Source organism: Thunnus thynnus, chromosome 15 (genome assembly GCF_963924715.1).
Source record: "Thunnus thynnus chromosome 15, fThuThy2.1, whole genome shotgun sequence".
Lineage (NCBI taxonomy): Eukaryota > Metazoa > Chordata > Actinopteri > Scombriformes > Scombridae > Thunnus > Thunnus thynnus.
Window position 1 is genome coordinate 22,658,758 of NC_089531.1, and position 18,044 is coordinate 22,676,801.

The 18,044-nt window shown below is 40.8% G+C and overlaps 2 protein-coding genes and 1 long non-coding RNA gene across 3 annotated transcripts; 1 reads left to right on the forward strand and 2 right to left on the reverse strand.

Moving 5' to 3' along the window:
* The first annotated feature begins 2,752 nt into the window (after nt 1-2,752).
* On the forward strand, nt 2,753-9,746 carry heyl (hes related family bHLH transcription factor with YRPW motif like). Its single transcript, XM_067611369.1, has 5 exons — nt 2,753-3,325; nt 5,468-5,534; nt 5,623-5,706; nt 5,824-5,905; nt 6,135-9,746. Exons 1-5 carry the CDS (start codon nt 3,246-3,248, stop codon nt 6,818-6,820), a joined length of 999 nt encoding a protein of 332 aa, XP_067467470.1. The 5' UTR covers nt 2,753-3,245; the 3' UTR covers nt 6,821-9,746.
* On the reverse strand, nt 3,293-9,833 carry LOC137197881 (uncharacterized). The gene is made up of 3 exons (XR_010931529.1): nt 9,744-9,833; nt 5,403-5,510; nt 3,293-3,377 (listed from the first exon to the last, which is right to left on the reverse strand). It is a non-coding gene; the product is annotated as an uncharacterized lncRNA (long non-coding RNA).
* Nucleotides 9,834-13,634: 3,801 nt separating this feature from the next.
* LOC137197885 (coagulation factor XI-like) lies at nt 13,635-17,874 on the reverse strand. The gene is made up of 9 exons (XM_067611377.1): nt 17,788-17,874; nt 17,525-17,681; nt 16,904-17,013; nt 16,614-16,776; nt 15,660-15,778; nt 15,437-15,569; nt 15,148-15,254; nt 14,226-14,385; nt 13,635-14,060 (listed from the first exon to the last, which is right to left on the reverse strand). The coding sequence occupies exons 1-9, from the start codon at nt 17,846-17,848 to the stop codon at nt 13,949-13,951; spliced, it is 1,122 nt and encodes a 373-aa protein (XP_067467478.1). The 5' UTR covers nt 17,849-17,874; the 3' UTR covers nt 13,635-13,948.
* Between the last annotated feature and the right edge of the window lie 170 nt (nt 17,875-18,044).

The following is an 18,044-nucleotide window of genomic DNA, read 5'->3' on the forward strand; positions in this document are numbered from 1 at the left end:
CACAAACAAAATATCCTGCTGAGCTGGTTCCATCTCACAGACTTTCAAACAATAGCAATAGTCATGCATCAGAAACAATAATTGCAGCTGAGTGTTTGTGCCTTATAAATTGTGGGTATGCACTGTCCACATTCGTGTGAGGGAGTTGCGTGTGTGTGTGTGTGTGTGTTTGTATGAATCAGTTCAAGGCCATGTGTGTGTGTATGTCCCTGAGCGTTCACACGTTCATATTCGAGCTGCGCATGTGTGCGTGCGTGTGCAAATTGTAAAAGTATGAGCTTGTTAATTTCAATAAGGGACGTTGCCTTGTTGTGGTTAGGAGGGATGGGAGGGAGAGGACTTGAAGTGGCCGACCAAGATCGCCAGAAATCTCCCAGAATTCCATCTCACCATCCAGTGCCAGCGCTCTCTCTCTTATGTCTCTCTCTGTCACCCTCCCTTTACAAAACCCCACCATGAAACTATTTTCATAATTAACTTATTTATTTATTCATTCATCTTCTTAATCACTTTCCACTTCATGCATGTTTTTCATGCAACTTCATACTGGAACAACTGGGAGGTGTGGCTGGCCAAAAATGACGAGAGAAGCCAGAGTGATTTCATTTTAAAGAAAGAAAAAAAAGACTGATACAGAGAAGAAAGTTATTCTTTGAAGAGAAAGGGTGGGTGGTTGATAAAAATAACAACAGAGAAGAGACTGAGGCCTGACTTCATAGATGTCTCTTTTCTTTCAGACTTTCTTCCCTGTTTTCTGATGTTGAAATGAGATCCAGATCTGAATTAAGGAATGATTGGTAATGAAAGGATATGTGGACGGGGGGTTGTTTTCCGAGGCAGGGAGGGTGGGAAGGAGCGACAGAGGGATTTCTCTTTTCTGTTAGTCCTTACTCATACTCACCACGCTATAAGCCCCCCTGGTGATTGTCACACTGATTACTGACACTTGTGTATTACAAACACACACACACACACACACGCACACACACATGTTTTAAGTTAGTTTATTACTTTACACGTATGAAATGATAAAATGCAGGCAGATGAGGATAAGTTATGCAAGTGAGATAAACAGAAAAACAAAAAGCATGTCACACCAAAAGAGACAAAGAAAAGAAACATCTGCAGTGAAATAAATCAAAATACACTTGATAATAAAAATGTAATTTAAAAGCGGGAAACAGAATGAAACATTAAAAGGAGCTCATTACCACTTATAGCACCAAAAGAAGTACAAAAAATATTCTTGTTCAAAAAACATGCACAAAGATCTTGCACACATGCATTGTAATATGTTTAAACTAACACACCCTTCCAGTCTGCCAGGCAGGAAGAGACACACTCAGCTGGGCATTGTGTGGAAGGGGGCATGCCACTTGGCCTCTCTCCGTCTTTTTCTCTCTCTCACAAACACACACAAACACACACACACACAGACACACACACACATATGCACACACTGCTGGGTCAGTCAGGCATCGCTCCTAACAACCGGCGCCTGGGTCTCGTGTTTCCATGGCAATCTGCACCAGCAATCTTCCCACGGTGGCAGCGGAACCGAGTGCTAAGTGTTGCAAAGAACCATGTGTGTGAGTGTGTCTTTGTATATGTGTGCATATAAAGAGCGCTATCTTGTCCAGTGAAGAGCCCAGATGTTCAGACACTCACTGGGCTGATTCCTCTCTTGACCCTCAATACCTGCCCTCTTCTCTGCACACACTGACACAAGACTGGTTAAAAAAGCTTTGTACAAAGCTTTGTTTAAAAGTTGGCACCTGAGCTCTGATCTCACTTTCTCTATTAACAGGATTTCATGATTTCAGAAATAACACAATCTGGGTCACACTTTCAAAAACCAATATGCCGCAGTTCCACGGCTGATAAATCCTCATGTTAAAAGTCCGTGATTCCCTACCAGGTGTATTTCTACCCCCAGTTGAAACAGTCGATTATGCATAAATAGTTGAAATAGTTAGTCAAAGGTAACAGACAAAAAGTTGATATAGTTTAGGTCGGTAAAGGTAATAAATAAAACATTGAAATAGTTTGCTAAAGGTAGTGAAAAGAACTGTTGGAATAACTAAAAGAAATGAATAAACAGTTTAAACAGATAGCTGAAAGCAATATAGATGGTTGAAACATCAAAAACTTCTTTTGCTACATAAGATAAAAAAGGTTGTGAACCACTGATGTAAACAATTTTACACTTTAGAAAGCAGTATGCAATAGGATTATTTAAGATTAAAGGGAAAAAATATGAATGATTTTCAGATTTTTCTTCATAGTGTGGTTCTTTGCTGCTTGCAGATGCCACGCATCTTTCCATCACTTGTGTTTTCTGTCTCTGCTATTGGTCACTCACACACACACACACTCACAAAAAGTAGCTCAATACCTCCGTTCTCCAAGTCACTTGTGTGACTGTGTGAGAGGCAAATATTGTGTACTGTCACACACGCTCCTGTAGATGATGGAGTCCATCACAGTCCATCATTCCCACACTCCTCACCTCTCTCCTTCCCTTGCTCCCCCTGCCATTGTTCTACAAAGGAGTATAATTAAAGGAGCAGAAGAAGAAAGAAAGGAGGGCAGAAAGAAGGAAGGAAGGAGAGCAGAATGAGATTGGAGGCTAATTGACTGAGGATGACTGAGCAAAGGGGTGGAAAGATGGGGCGGTGAGGGGGTGGGGAGGGAGGGAAGGATGGTGACAAGCCAGGGAAGGGCAGATTAAAGGGAGGGAGGAGGGACATAGAGAGGAGGCGGGGGAGCCAAAACTGGCAACCCTGCCCCAACTGCCAAAGTCCTATTTTGTCATTGGGTGGCTGTGACAGAGAGAAGGAGCCAAGAGAGAAATAACACAGAGAGAGAGAGAGAGACTATGATTGGATGCCAATGATAGAGTAAAAGACTAAAGCAGCTTGTGAATTTTCTTAGTTGTCACGGGCCCTTGGGGGTCGATCAAGTGGCACCGCTGACTCAAAGAGGAAAGGACAGAAGACACATGCGCCGAAGAATCACCAAAACAACAAAACATACACAAGTGACAAGAAGTAACTAAGGACAACAAGGCTTTTATAAGTAACAGCACAAGAGAAACAGAGAGTGAGGGGCACGCAGGGTGAGCTCTTCATCCAGAGGGGAGACGATCTTCAGTGTTGCTTCCACACGGCAGAGAAAGCGGATCACCCGAATCCATCAGTCCATCATCCATCCATCAGTCCAGCCAGTGAGGAAGGGGCAGAGAGATGAAGAGACCTCATGACTACAGCTCCCCAGACTCGGACACAGACGAGTTTATTGACGTGGGACAAGAAGACGGCTACTGGTGAGCATCAGACAACCGCTCCTGAGATTATAGCACATGGCCTCCAAACACACTTTAAAGGAAAATGACACGGCATCCAGTTGTAATTAGTAGCTCAAGACAAATTAGCTCCAAACATATTTGGCAGTAAACTGTGGGTTTTCCAAGCATTTTGACATGGAGATGAAAGTTGAAAGACTGAAAGTCAGTTTTAAGTCTCAGTAGCTGATGTAAATTATAGAGCAATAATGCAACGCCAGTGACACTTCTTAAAAAAGTTTTTTTTTTTTTTTTGCATTCAGAAAAAAGGCTTTTATTGACTTTTTTAAATGCTTGACAAATTGTTTAAGTCACTGAACATCAGCAGAGCAAGTGTTAACACACCTCCCAGTAAACCTGAGCTGTCAGTTTAAAGTGTAACTTTTGTCTCAGACCTATGGCAGCAAATCTCTTATATATAGAAATATATATTCATTATATTTTCCCTCTGTATAAAACACTGTCATGTTTGCCCTTCTTACATGTGAATATGAGTTCTTAATAGTCACTGCATGCATGTCATGCATTACAATAAAAAATAATGTAAGGCCTGTCATGTCTGAGACAGTGGCTGAAATTATTAACCCTTTATTCTTTGTAAATAAATGCATTTTATATAGATTGCTTGCGACCAAATACACAAGTTTGTGACAACACAAGTCTTAATCAAATACTTATTATTAAATATTCATTAATAAAGCAAATTATTGTGATGAATCAATATCAACTTGTTCATTGTCCCATGTAACATAGAAAAAAAATGATGGATAATGCTGGAACGTTTGGGGCACACAATTTATGAGTGGTTACAGTGAAATAATTGTATTATACTCCCACTCTTCAATGTAATCATATAGTAAAATAAAGTACAAGCTTTTTTAATTATATGAGAGACATAATTCACTGTCAGAAATACAGTGATTACATTTCATGTCAAAAGCCATAATTTTTCTTTTCAGTTGTATATGATTTAATCACTGTGGGAAACTTTTACAGACTCAGACTTAATATATCCTCTGACATTTTGTTAAATTAGGTTGAAATTCATTTGATTCATATAGTTAACTACAATTGTATGCATATAGTTATATTAATATAACGAATAATAATATATTTTGTTATATAAATAATATGCAGATAAAATTAAGTAGTAATAACTAAAACAAGTTCAATTTAAAAGAAAAAAAAATCCTTTAATGCCACGGTGTATTACTGCAGCCCATTACTTCATTCAGTGTTGTGGAAAATGTCATAAGTAAAAGTATATTAAGCAGTAAAATGACTCTTAACACTGCACACACTCTTTACAAGTGACCATACCATTTTATGTTTTGGGGGAATTTGTCAAGCTCCTTGGCTGACATTAAGGAAATGTGAATTAAATGAAATAATAATTGGAGCTTATTTGTAACATGTGCATCTACAGTATACAAAAACACATTCACAGCAACACTGGTTACATCACAAGCACTCAGCAAGCCAGTAACACTTAAGACAGTTTGGATTAATCAAATTGCTGTGTGACATGCAAACAGAAGACAGTGCCGCCTTTTCAAGTCAGCCCCATCAAACATAAATCTAAACAAAAACACACAGCTAAATTGGCAGCCTTCATGTTAAAATCTAATAGAAATGCAATAAGTCTCTGCTGGGGCAGTTTGAAGGGAACTCCAAAGCTGTCAGGCTCTTTCAGGCCTGTAAGATGAGAGTTCACAAACAAACACAATCCACATTGAGTGACTGTACTCTGAGGAGCGCAGATCCCATGCTGCATGTTGGAGCCCCATGCGAGCGAAAGCATCGCCGCAGGGCTATATAATCATCTTTCTAAAAGTGCTTTCGCTCAGATGGAAAGGAGAACAGCATGTCATTTCACTGAGACTAATGTCCAGAAACGCATTAAACCAAAAACAATCTCCTCTTCCCTCCTCTCCCGGGCACTCCTATGCCTTTCTGTGCCCAAAAAACTAATTCGATTGAAGGGAGCTTATGTGCCATCCTGCCTCTGTGTCATATTAGGGAGGGTAATAATAACAATATGCAGGAGAATCAAAGTTACCATGTTTCTCTCTTTGCCAATACCATCTCCCTCTCTCTTTCTCTCTCTCTATATCCATGGTACAGCCCAGTCACCGGGTCCATGTCCCCTGGCAGCGCCTCACAGATTCTGGCCCGAAAGAAGAGAAGAGGGGTGAGTGGATAATAGTCTTGGGTCTTAACTTAATAGTCCTGTCTTTTTGGTTGGCACCGACTGTCATTCTGCTCTTCTTGTTGTGTAGATCATAGAGAAGAGGCGTAGGGACCGGATCAACCACAGCCTGTCAGAGCTGAGGAGACTGGTGCCCAGTGCTTTTGAGAAACAGGTAACTGCTCATGAATGAAGATTTAAAAGGATTGTTTTATAGTTTTACAATAAAGCAATAAAACAGCTCTCTAAATCCTGACTTTATTGAGTAAAACAATGATCATTTTCTTCTCAGGGTTCATCTAAATTGGAGAAGGCAGAGATTCTGCAAATGACTGTGGACCACCTCAAACTCCTGCATGCCATGGGGGGAAAAGGTGAGAATTTTAAGTTCACTTTTTCTGCTCTTCATGAATTTTTTAAAGAAGATGAAGCTCTTGAAATGATGCTGGGAAAAAACCCATTAAATAACACATAGCAGACAAATAGAACTATTCACTGTCGTCTTATTTTGGACAAGGCAAATAACACACAGCATATTTGTCATGTCAAGCTGCATTCCATCACTATTATTCAGTGCATGACTAAACTCTTTTTCTCTCTCAGGTTACTTTGATGCGAGAGCTCTGGCAGTCGACTACAGGACTCTGGGTTTCAGGGAGTGTGTTGGGGAGGTGGTGCGGTACCTCAGCTCCCTTGAGGGGGAGTCTCCGGACCCTATAGGAGCCCGCCTTGTCTCCCACCTCTCCCATTGCGCAAGTGAGCTAGACCCTCTCCTCCTACAGTCAGCACCGGCCTCCACCTTGCCCTTCCCTCCTTGGCCGTGGGCGTCCTTCCCTCAGATCTCCCCCACCTCGCCAGCCTCCTCCTCATCCCCTTTCCCCAGTGGGCGAAGGGATCTAGCCCTGCTGGGGAGCTACCCGTCACCTGCCTCCCTCCGCCTCGCGCCCCTGGCCGGCTGCCAGCAGGGGGTACCACCGCTTCTCGCACCTACGGCTCTGGCCACCGTCCACAGGGTGCCCTCCCTGGCGGCATCCCCAGTCTTGGCCCCCTCCAGACCGACCCAGCCATCCCCTCACAGTGCCTCCAGGGCTTCACCTCTTCCTCTCCCCACCCCTTCCTCTTCTTCCCCTTCTACTTCCGCCTCCTCTTCCACTTCATCATCCTCTGCCCCGCAACAAATCTCTTTCAGGCCCTTTGCACCTCTGGGGTCTCCCACAGCCCAGCGCAGGGGCTTGAGCGGATCAGCCAAGTCAGCCCAGGGATGGGGGACTGAGATCGGAGCTTTTTGAGGGTCAACTCCGGTTTTGTTTTCCAAACAAACTCTGTACAGTGGACATGGAGCTCCCATGCACACCATGTAGCAAATATGAAACCTTTGGAGAAAGAAATATTGAACATTTGATGATTGTCTCTTATTTTGAGAGACTCTAAAAGCCATATCCAACTATGGGTGAGGTTTCAGATAATCACAAACAATAATGTATAAAGAAAGAATGAAGAATAGTGTGGGGGAATGTGAAGGAATGGAACATTTGAATAAATTCATGTTCATGATCTTGCTTGACAAATACACACATAGAAGAGTGTCCAACAGAGCCATATATAAATATATATATATCTTGCTCAACAGAGAGTGACGTTGAGTTTTTACTGATCTTTTAACTGTGATGTTTGTTTTACTTTCCAAATCATTTATACATTTGATTACATTTTCCAGTTCTGTCTGATTGACAAAGAATGTTTTGAAAACATCTCTATAAAGACTAAGTGCCTTTACCTTTGGTCATGTTTTTACTGCGTGTGTTTCCTGACTGTATAACCAAATGCAAACATGTTATTGCAGCTATAAATGATCTGCTATCAATAATGGCAAAGGAATGGCTGAAAACGACTTGTTACCCACTTATCCATATTAGCCTTGTCTGCAAACACTGCTTGCATGTTCCCCAGCCGTAACCCCCTCGGTATCTGAGTTGTCTCCAGTGATGGCTGATGGGAGCTGTGGTCTTGTGGCTGCAGAGGATAAACATGGTGGGAGCTGGTGATGTTTTTGGGATGCCGCGGCGAAGCAAACAGACCCATCACTTTGCCCTCTAATTGGCAGTCCCCTGTAATTAACTTTACCCTTATATCAGTCTATGTATCTTCCTCTCCTCTGCTGTCTCTCTACCATTCTTTCTCTCCAATCTTGTGGTACACCAGTGGATATCTTCTCTCCCTGTTTGTCTGCGCCACTGTCTCCTCAACAATGGACAGACAGTAAGGGAGAAAGCAAGAGGGAGGGATGGAGAGAGACTGTGAGACGGGAAAACAAAGAAAAAGATCTAAAGGGCTGTGGTTGAGTGACTGATTTGGTATAGACGTTCAATAACAGGGTGGGAGGGAGGCAGGAGACAGGGTTAAGGGGAGATGAGAAGGATTGTGGAGGTTTAAAAGGACAGGAAGAGAAATGGTGTGAATCACAGAGAGTCGGCCAGCATGTGCAGGGTGCACAAGAAACCCTGAACAATGATAGATGACAGTTGCAACGGGTTGTTTCTCAAGAAGATCAGCATAATTGTGCCGTGCTTCACCAAAAACGGCTCCATGGGGATGAGAGAGCAGAGAAGAGCCTTGTGTGTGTTTACTGCTGGAGAACGCTTTGATCTACTTCAGGATGCAATGTCTGTGGTCTGCGGTCCAAAAATGTGTGTGTTCCGCAAAGTGCATATTGTTTATTTGAGTGAGTGTGCTAGTGTGTGCTTAAGCCAATCTCATGTGCTGGCTGCCCCCCTGTGCGTGTGTGTGTGTGTGTGTTTGTCTGTGCCTTGCTGAATGTTTTGTTTATGTGGTGTTGTGTGCACACACATCTTCGTGTGTGTGTGTGTGTGTGCGTGTGCATGTGTGTGTGTGTGTGTAATGTGAGTCTTCAGGGCTGGCGTCAGGACTGAACCACAGTGGCGGCGTGGCTCTCGTGCGAGGCCGGCCGGTGGTCGGACGGACGGTATGGTGGTGGAATGTTTGTGGAGGGTGCATGCGCGCGCACACACAGGCACACAGACAAAACACAAACATAGACACACACACAAGGCTGGCTGGCACTATTCTAGCCTCTGAGTGGAGGAGCCAGAGTCACCACCACAGCTTCCAGGAAGGACAACCACAGTCACACTGCACTGGGTTTCCCACGGGGGAGGGGAGGCTGAAGGCAGCAGAGAGGAAGGAGAGAAGGAACGACACAGAAAGAAGGAGGGAAGTGTGTGTGTGTTCGTGAGTGTGTATTTGAGGCAAGGGGAGGGTTCAACATGCAAGGAGGAGGGCAGAAGTGAGAGAAAAAAGTGAAATATGGAAGTGAGAGAAAATTTCTCCTCTTCTTTAAGGTGTAAATATACTCAATCATGCAGATGCATCACTAGTAAATCAATGGCTGGATTTTATCCATGCAATTTGTGTCTTGAAAAAATGACAATATAATTTAAAATGCGATGTTGGTTACTTGCATTTTACGAAACCCCCACTGAGATTTAGCCTGTTTAGTGTGAACATAGTCATTAATCTTAACCTGTACTAGCAGCAAAGCCAGTCTTGTGTTAAGTCTTCTGTTAAGTTTAGCTCTACTGATCTATTCATTATATATGTGTGTGTGTGTGTGTGTGTGTGTGTGTGTGTGTATTTGACTGTTATGGCCTTAGTGTTACGGGATTGAATTGACATTTGTGGTCTTTGGTCAAAGAAACCAAATAAGAATCATGAACTGAAGACAGTAAAAGCAGCGTTAGTTTTTTTGACTTTAGCAACCTCTGCTGTCAAGTCTACACAAGTGCAGGAATCAAGGTAGAACTGCAGGGACAAAGATGTTTCCTCAATCAAAATATATCATTTATTTGGATTAGGCATGGTGATGGCACGCATGAGATAGTAGAAATGCTGATAGAAGTTCGTTAATATAGAATTAAAGAAAATATGTATAAGAATACGATTGTGGTGCAAGCGGAGGTAGAACTCAGAACTGTTTGGCAATAACTGGAACCAGAATTAATGACTGAATTCACAAAGCAGTTGTTCAGGGAGAAGCCGGACACAGTATTGGCATATTTGTCAACTCCTGGAGGAGCAGGCATGGTGATGGCACGCTTGAAATAGCAGAGGCGCCTTGAACAAAAAATCATCAACAACAGCATAATCAATCGTGTTTGTGTGCTTGTTTACATACATTCTTATGGTATACTGTACCTCCAAATTTCACCAGCGACGCTGTTAGTGATGTAGGTGTGGAACTGGCAGTTAGGATCATCATTGCAGTCTCATCTCCAAAGCAAAGCTCACAGTGGGCTTGAGGTGTTTTTGGATCTTTGTGGCTATGAAGCTGCAGGCCACCAAGGAAGCTTTAACATCCTTTATCAGTCCCTCTCTAGTCATCCTTGTGTTAGGTAGAGCGTCTCTCAGTGTCAATTTTAGTGGTTCCTAGTTCACTTTCACTTCTTACTTTGGGTCCTCAAGGCATTTGAGGCTTTGAAGACTCTGCTTTTGGAGTATTTCTCTGCCTCTTTTTGCAATAACAAGTGGATGTGCTCCACCGTCTCATTTACAAAGGCATTCTGCTGTAAAATAAGTTCTCCCATGGCATTGTATTTTTTAACAGTGGAAACCCTTTATCGCTGGTAAAATAAGAGTCCCGCACTATTGTATGACACAGACAGAGCGTCAGCAGTTGTTGCTGGTCCAGCTGTGCACCAACGGAGCTCCTCAGTGGGCTGAGCCACAGCATTGGCTGGACAAGCAGATCCTCCACCAGCTCACTGCTGACAGTGACTGTAGCAGGGAGAGGGAGCTGGGAAGTAGCATCTTTGAGAGAGGGGCTGTGAACCAGCACTTGTGATGGCACAGTACTGGTCTGGGCCTCAGCTCTAACCAGGTCCATGATCTCAACAATGAAATCCACAAACTTTACAGTTCTTTGGAGCAGTTGGTTATTAAGATTAAGAACAGCAGAACTGTTAATATTCGCTTAATGCAGCAGTAGACAACAAGGTAAAAACTGTCAGAATCAGACAATGGAGATGTAGTGAATACTCAGAGTGATCTGTGTAAACTGACTGGATATGAACCAGTTGGACCAGAAACTGAAGATTCTAGATTGATTGTGTACTAATCAGCATGATGTGACATCACCATCACATTCTAATTTATTACCGCATTCTATTCTATTTTCTGTTGGTCAGAACTGGTTGATTGACAGGCTGTGAAAGTCACCTGACCACCTTCATTTATAATAATAATCATTCATCTCAAAGGCACAATCCATAGTCCTAATGCAAATAAAAGCTGCCTCATCACTAAAATTCAAAACACAAGATCTGAATTTGCTATCAACTGATTGACAGGTTGTTGTTTTTTTAAAAATTAAAAAGCAGAAATATATTTTCAGTCATGATTAGTTTAGATCTACATTCAATTATATACAAACAAAGTTGTTCTTGCAAATCAATGTCTTTGATTCCTACTACATTAAAATTAGTGCAGACATTGCATTTTTTGATTTCAATTCATTCAAAAGGCATCACATTTCTTCATGATACTGTCAATATTTCGATATTAAATTGTCAATAAATACTACCACCTTTGCAACAATTAATACCAATAATTACTATTATTACAGTTTGACTTAAAATCACTGACCTGACAAATCATTTAGTGGTGTGTAAGGAGACCAAAGTTAAGAAGATCATTTTATCATCTCTGTCACCTCAGCAGTCCATAATGTCATAATTAGCATTATCCTAATTATGTAACAGGTATATCGTATTCAAGTTTCTCTTGTTTTCATCAAGTTCACCAAATGAGCAAAAGGCAAAATTCAGTTTAACTGAACTTTCAATAAACCTTAATGTATCAGAATTAATTTAACAGTAATGCATTTGCATATAAGCATTACAGACTGCTGTTTTCTGTTTTTACTGTTTTTTGGTTAAAATGTAAATCAATTTGATTGAATCAAAAAGAACAGATCACAAACACAAAAGCATAAACAATACCTGAATGAGTGTTTGAATAAGTGATTAATTATTTCATTAATAGTGGGCATTTTCAGAACCATGACACATAGAGACTACTACTATAACTCTCTCTACCAAGGCATCTGTCAGGCTACCATTTCCCGTTCACAACTAAACTAAAACGCTGCTGCCTCGTTATTAACAAGGTCCAAGAAAAGAGATCACATCATCCCTATCCTTGTATTCTTACACTGGCTCCCCATTAATTTCAGGATGAACATCAAAATTCTTCTAATTGTTTATAAAACTCTCCATAGTCTTAACCCTGTATATATCTCAGAACTTCTCACCCCTTACAGCACCACTAGACCCCTCAGATCCTCCCACCATGGCATGTTGGTTGTGCCCAATTCATGGAAAAAAAGGGCTTGACAGGGCTTTTTCTGTAGCAGCTCCTCATCTCTGGAATAGCCTGCCAGAGGTCATTAACCAGGCTGAGTCTGTTGATGTTTTTAAGATGCACCTTTGGACCTACTTTTGTTCTGTGGCTTTTAATTGTGTTTAATCCGTTTTTATTTCTATCTGATTTCTCTGGTTTTAATTTGTGTTGAAACTTGTTTCTATTTTAATCTTGCTCTATTTTCACAACATCTGTTTTGCACATATATGTCCTTATGCTTTTATGTATATACATATGTCTGTCTTTGTGAAGCACTTTGGTGCAAAACTGGTTTGTTTTTTAAGTGCTATACAAATAAAATAAACTTGAAATTAGAAATGTCAAAGACTCCACTGTCCCTGTTACATGCTGGGTATCTTGACTGCTCCTTATATTCTGCTTTGTTGCATCTGGTTCAGCTGACCTTACCACCACTCTGTGATCTGACAGTGTGAGGGCTCCCTCTCTTGGCCAATCTGCTGCTCTGTGTCTTCTGTCTGTCTAAATATTTGTACTGCATGTACACACTGATGCGTTGCCTTGTGTCACCTCGTGTCTTATATTATGTTGTACTTAAACACACCACAAAGACTGGAGATTATATCCAAATTTTCTTTCTTTTCTTTGAGATACCTTCCTCCCAAAGCCAGCTATGAGTATGTGCTCAAGTTATTGTAAGTTGTAGACAATTCATGCTGTGCAGGCAAACTACTCTGAAGAATTAAGTAAATACAGTTACAATTCAATGAGACAAACAGAGATATCAATGGCAAAGTCACAAGCAAGCTGCTGTATGTTCATCTACAAAATTATATGCCTCTTGCTGATTGTGACAGCCCTCTGGCTTTGCCATGGCCCTTAGGTTTATCTTGACCTGGGTTCCTGTGTTTGTGTGTTTCTCCCTTCAGGTCCAGGTAGGTGGAGACTGTATTAATGCAACTTGGTGCACCTGACCAGTCCATCCAGAATGCATTTAGGATCGGCCTTCCCCATTCCTTGTTCTCTCACTTCATGGCTGGCTCTCTCCCTTGCACCATGTTTTCTCTTGTTTGGTTGTGTTGCACTTCTTTAGTTTAGGCCATACAACACTACACATTCACACATCCACTCACCAACACTACTGATCTACTGATTGACCATTCCTCACATTAGATTCATATTTTGTTGCAACGTCTTAAAAACTAAATATAATTGCTTGATTTTATTTCTCTTTATTTTTCATGGCCTAAGAATCGGGTTGCAAGATATACGGTACAGTAATACAGCAAAAATATATATTATTGTTAGCTCAGCCATGTAATATGACAAACCAGAAATATGAGTAATTTACTAAAGCACTTAAAGAAATGTGGCTAATTTTTTCACAATTTTTTTCTTGCAACAAACAAAAACCAGTATACATAAATCATACTCAGTGACCCGTACCCTTCATGGATCATGACTATGTTGATCCATGAAGGGTACGGTACAGATGCTGGAGACAGGAACTCTTCCTGCAGAGCATAAATCCAAATGAGCAAATGTTCTTCATACTTCACTTCAAATTTGACTTTCTGGTGTTGGTTGACATGAGCTGGTGCCATTTTATGTAAAGGAACTTAACTAACTTACTAAAATGATATATATCAAAATATATATATTTTGTTGCAACGTCTTGAAAAGTAAATATAATTGCTTGATTTTACTTCACTTTATTTTTCATGGCAACAAAAATATTTATTTATTTTTGTGAAAGAATTGGCATCCAAAGTTCAGACTGCCACATTAATGTGGTAGTGGGCATGTCTGAAGGACACAGAGGGAAAGGACAGAAATGTGTGTGTATATGAGGGTGCTTCCTCTTTTGCAAGCTGATGTAAAGAGGAGGAGCGAGAGAGGAAGGAGAGAAGATTTATACAGTAATATAATCATGCACACAGAATGCTTTGGTTGAATATTTTGTTAGAATTTTCATGTCTTGAACTGTTTTTTCCTTTTCATTTGAAAGTGTTTGTGTGTAAAAGTCAAACAATCCCATAACAGTTCTTCAGGGAGAAGCCGGACACAACATTACTCAATTTGGTAACTTTGGGAGGAGCAGGTATGGTGATGACACGCTTGAGATAGCAGCGGCGCCTAGAACAAAAAAATCAACATATAAATACACCTGACTTCATATCATAAAACAGGGCTACGATAGCATCAGATTGATGATCAAGTTAAACGTTACATGATTTCTGGGTTTTGCTGGAATTGTTACAATCTTTTTGCATACACGCATAAAGAATACTGTTGGCTTACCAGTAATTACGGTCAAAGAAGCTCTCTGTGACATAATCGTAGAACTGGCAGTTGGAATCCTCAGTGCATTCCCTCTGGCACATGTCTCGGTCATCCACCAGCTCGTACCTAATGTCAGAACCCGTGAAACCGGTTCCTTCATGAACATCCTTAACCCAGCCTGTTAACAGAGAGGAACAGGATAGACTGTTGGCTAAACGTCAGAAATACTACACTAAAATCAGATAAAAAGGATAAATAAATTGATATGTGCTGAATGATTCTAGTCTTTTCTTTGTTCTATTAGATTACATTTAAATACAAAAATTACACCTGATTTTATGAACTCCTAGCACAATGCTTTATTTCTAACTACAATACCCCTAACCCTAACCCCCTAACCCTCTGGCGCTAGCTTCATAAAGCAAACCAGATTAAGATGCTACAGCCATGCTAGCAGCGCTCTGAGGCTGTACTTAGGCACAGTCTTGCTTTAAGTAAATTGTAATGTCAGCATGCTAACATGCTCACAATGGCAATACTAACATGCTGATGTTTAGCAAGTATGATGCTTACCATATTCACCATCTTAGTCTAGCATGTTAACATGCTATCAATTGCTAGTTAACACTAAACATAAAGTACAACAAGGGCTGATTGGAATGTTATTAGTTTTGCAGGTATATAATCCAAAGTATTGGACAAACTGAAAGATGAAAATTAAGGGATCACCAAGATTATTACAATTCATCCAGTGGGCAATGTCAAATGTCATGGTAATCCATCCAGTCGTTGTCAAGATATTTCACTCAAAACCACAAATGTGAACCTCATAGTTACTGAGAGTCGATCCAAACAACCAGAATAGTTCACATGGTCTGTAATATGTGATGGTCTCCTGCATGTCTTTTCTCAATGTTTTCAATTGATTAGTGATACATACTGTTAACTTGCTGACAGAAGCGTGCTGGTAGCCCAGATGTTACTCCCTCTTTACTTATGGTCACCATTTCATTGGGGTTGTTCTTCAGATAACATTTGTAGTCATTACTGCAAGAATAATGAAAATTAAATCTTCAATACAAGTATGTCTACATTTTGAGATAACAGAAAGAACAGATAACGACATTACAAATGTTGCCTATTTGATACACGAATCATATAAATATTTGTTTGACTTGACTGAGACAGTAACGTTGTACCCTTTAAAACTGCTGGCAAACACACACTACCTGGTGTAAGAGAAGTAGGTGCAGAGTGGATGAGCAGAGCACAATGTCTGACAGTGTTCAGGTGAGGCAGCGGGCAGCGTCTCGATGTTGTTTCCTTTGGTATCAGTTCTTGGAAAGAGCTTGCCCTGACACACTGTACAAAACACAGGTCAAACAATGAGAGAGCATGCACGACAACCTGCAGGATGCTTTCCTAATGCTATGATCTTTGCTGTTTGTGTACCTGTGTCAAAGGACTGAATTATTTCTGCTTCGTGGGAGAACCCAGATACTACACCAGCCTTTCTTTCTATAGTAGGAATCCTTGGTATTGTCCAGCTGAATTTAAGGTGACACTTGTACCTAAAAACAGAACAAAAGATGGCACCATCAGGGAACATCACTCCACAAGAGTTAAATCTTATACTACTCAGCATGTGAAAACAGTTGTACAATGTCTACTTTGGCTCTGGCGGAGTGTCAGGTGTAAGAAAACAACCCTGATGATGTCACAGCTATGTTGTTAGGGTTATTTCAGCTTGGGCTCAGTATTTTTTACAATATATATTCTGACCAAGGATCTTTGTTGCTCTCAGCTGTCAAATAAAGGCTTGCCGGAAAAAATATTAATGTCATTCATCCACATATATCTACCTTGGCACTCTTCCTCCTAACTCCTAACCACAAAAACCACAAATACTAAGTATGCTCATGAACCAGTACCTACAAAGCTACAGACTAATATGTCTAGTTTTTGAACTTGCAAGGTCAGCTAAGCTACGTTTAGTAGTTAAAGGCAAAATTTTTCAAGTCTGTTTTAAAACACAAGTCAAATGCCTATATGAACAGGTTTTGCTTGCTGTAATGATCCTTTCCTACAGTAATACACTTTCAATAGAAGTGATGGGGGACAAAATCCACAGCCCTCATTTTGTGCAAAAAATGTATTCAATAGTTTATAGTTACAGGATAGTTACAAAAAAGGGGAATTTCATGCTAAAAACACTGACTTTGGAAATTATCAGCTTTATCACCCAACTGAATTTCAGTGCAGGAGAAGCACACCTGTTTCCTCTTATAAGCCAATAAAAGACATTACTTTAGTAACAGCATTACCTCTGCCTCCAGAGCAGCCCTGCCTTCACAAAATGACAATACAATTTAAACTGCAATGTGATATTATGTGATTGAGTTTTACCTAATCCTCTCCGGTGTGAAGACTCCATTTACAAAAGTAAAGAACTGACAGCCAGGGTCTTGTGTGCAGGCTCTCTGACACTCCTCATAGTCACTTGTGAACAAGGATCGGTAGTCTGCCCCTAGGAAGTCCACGTTCTGGTACACCTGAGGAAGACAAGGTTCTGGCAGACAGATGGACCAGCAGACAGACAGAAAGAGTTAAAGAGAGTTTCACCACACATCACTAATTAACTAGTGACTAACTAACTAGTGAATAACTGTTAAATGGTTCAGTGGTTGTGTGCCTACTTGGGTCTGGGTAGCAGGGTTTGAGAGAAAAGCCAGAGGTGATACCCTGCTTTGAAGGCCGAGCTTTGGGCTGTCCAGAGGGAGTGGACTTGAGGAAGCAGTAGAAATACCTGGTGGAGAGAGAGGCCGGTGTACTGAGGTTAAGCTTTATGGCAGCTGTGGTAAGACAACATTAGTGAGTTGTGACACTAAGGTCACAAATTAAATTCACTTAAAGGGCAGAAAAAGCCTGAGCATGTCAGTATGCTCATATATCTGGATTCACCAGTAGAGCCACCGGACCCCCAACTGATCCAGTGGGATGCTCTAATAAACTTGTTGATCTGCGATGCATTATTGAATTTGACACAAATGAAGTCCAGCATTTTTCATTAAGAATTTGGCACACTGAAACTCAAAATAGTGCCAAAGTGGTCAAAAAATACTATAAAAGCAAATACAACTGTTATATAATAATACTTAAAATATATACCTTGTAACAACTATGATTTTGTGGTTCAAATTTGACAAGTTTCAAGTTAGATTTTTAGTGTTTTGTTTTCTGAAATCAATTTAATCATCACCCATCACCCCTTGATATTTAATAAATGACTATTTCAGTGTCCATTGCTTGTTTTATACCTGTTATCTATGGTGGAGTCAGGCCGAACGAAGGCAAAGAAAAGACAACGGTGATGTTGGGTGCACAGGTGCTGACAATGCACAGCATCAGGAGAGCGGAGTACTTTTATCTCTGTTCCCAGGAAATTAATGTTCTCCAGAAGGTCCTTTCTACATTCTGAAGAAAAATGGACACAGACAGACACATTTACATGTACATATAAACATACACTGATTGTACCAAATGACTAAGTGATAAATATGTAAAACAGTGTATGTATTACCTTGACTAAAGGAAAGACCACAGAGGTAGAGCAGACCCACGAAAATGAAAAGTGTTCCCATCTTCTCAGTTTTGAAGCTACTCAAGATTCTTCAAACACAGCTGCAATCAAAGGGATGTTTCTGACCCTATTGCAACTCACTCATTTATACTACTGCCCGATTTGCATGACTAGTTGTTGACATATTCAGCAATTGGCTGGCAGTAACCACTGCACAGCTGACTTGATGTGTAAATAACACAAATGCACACGCTACT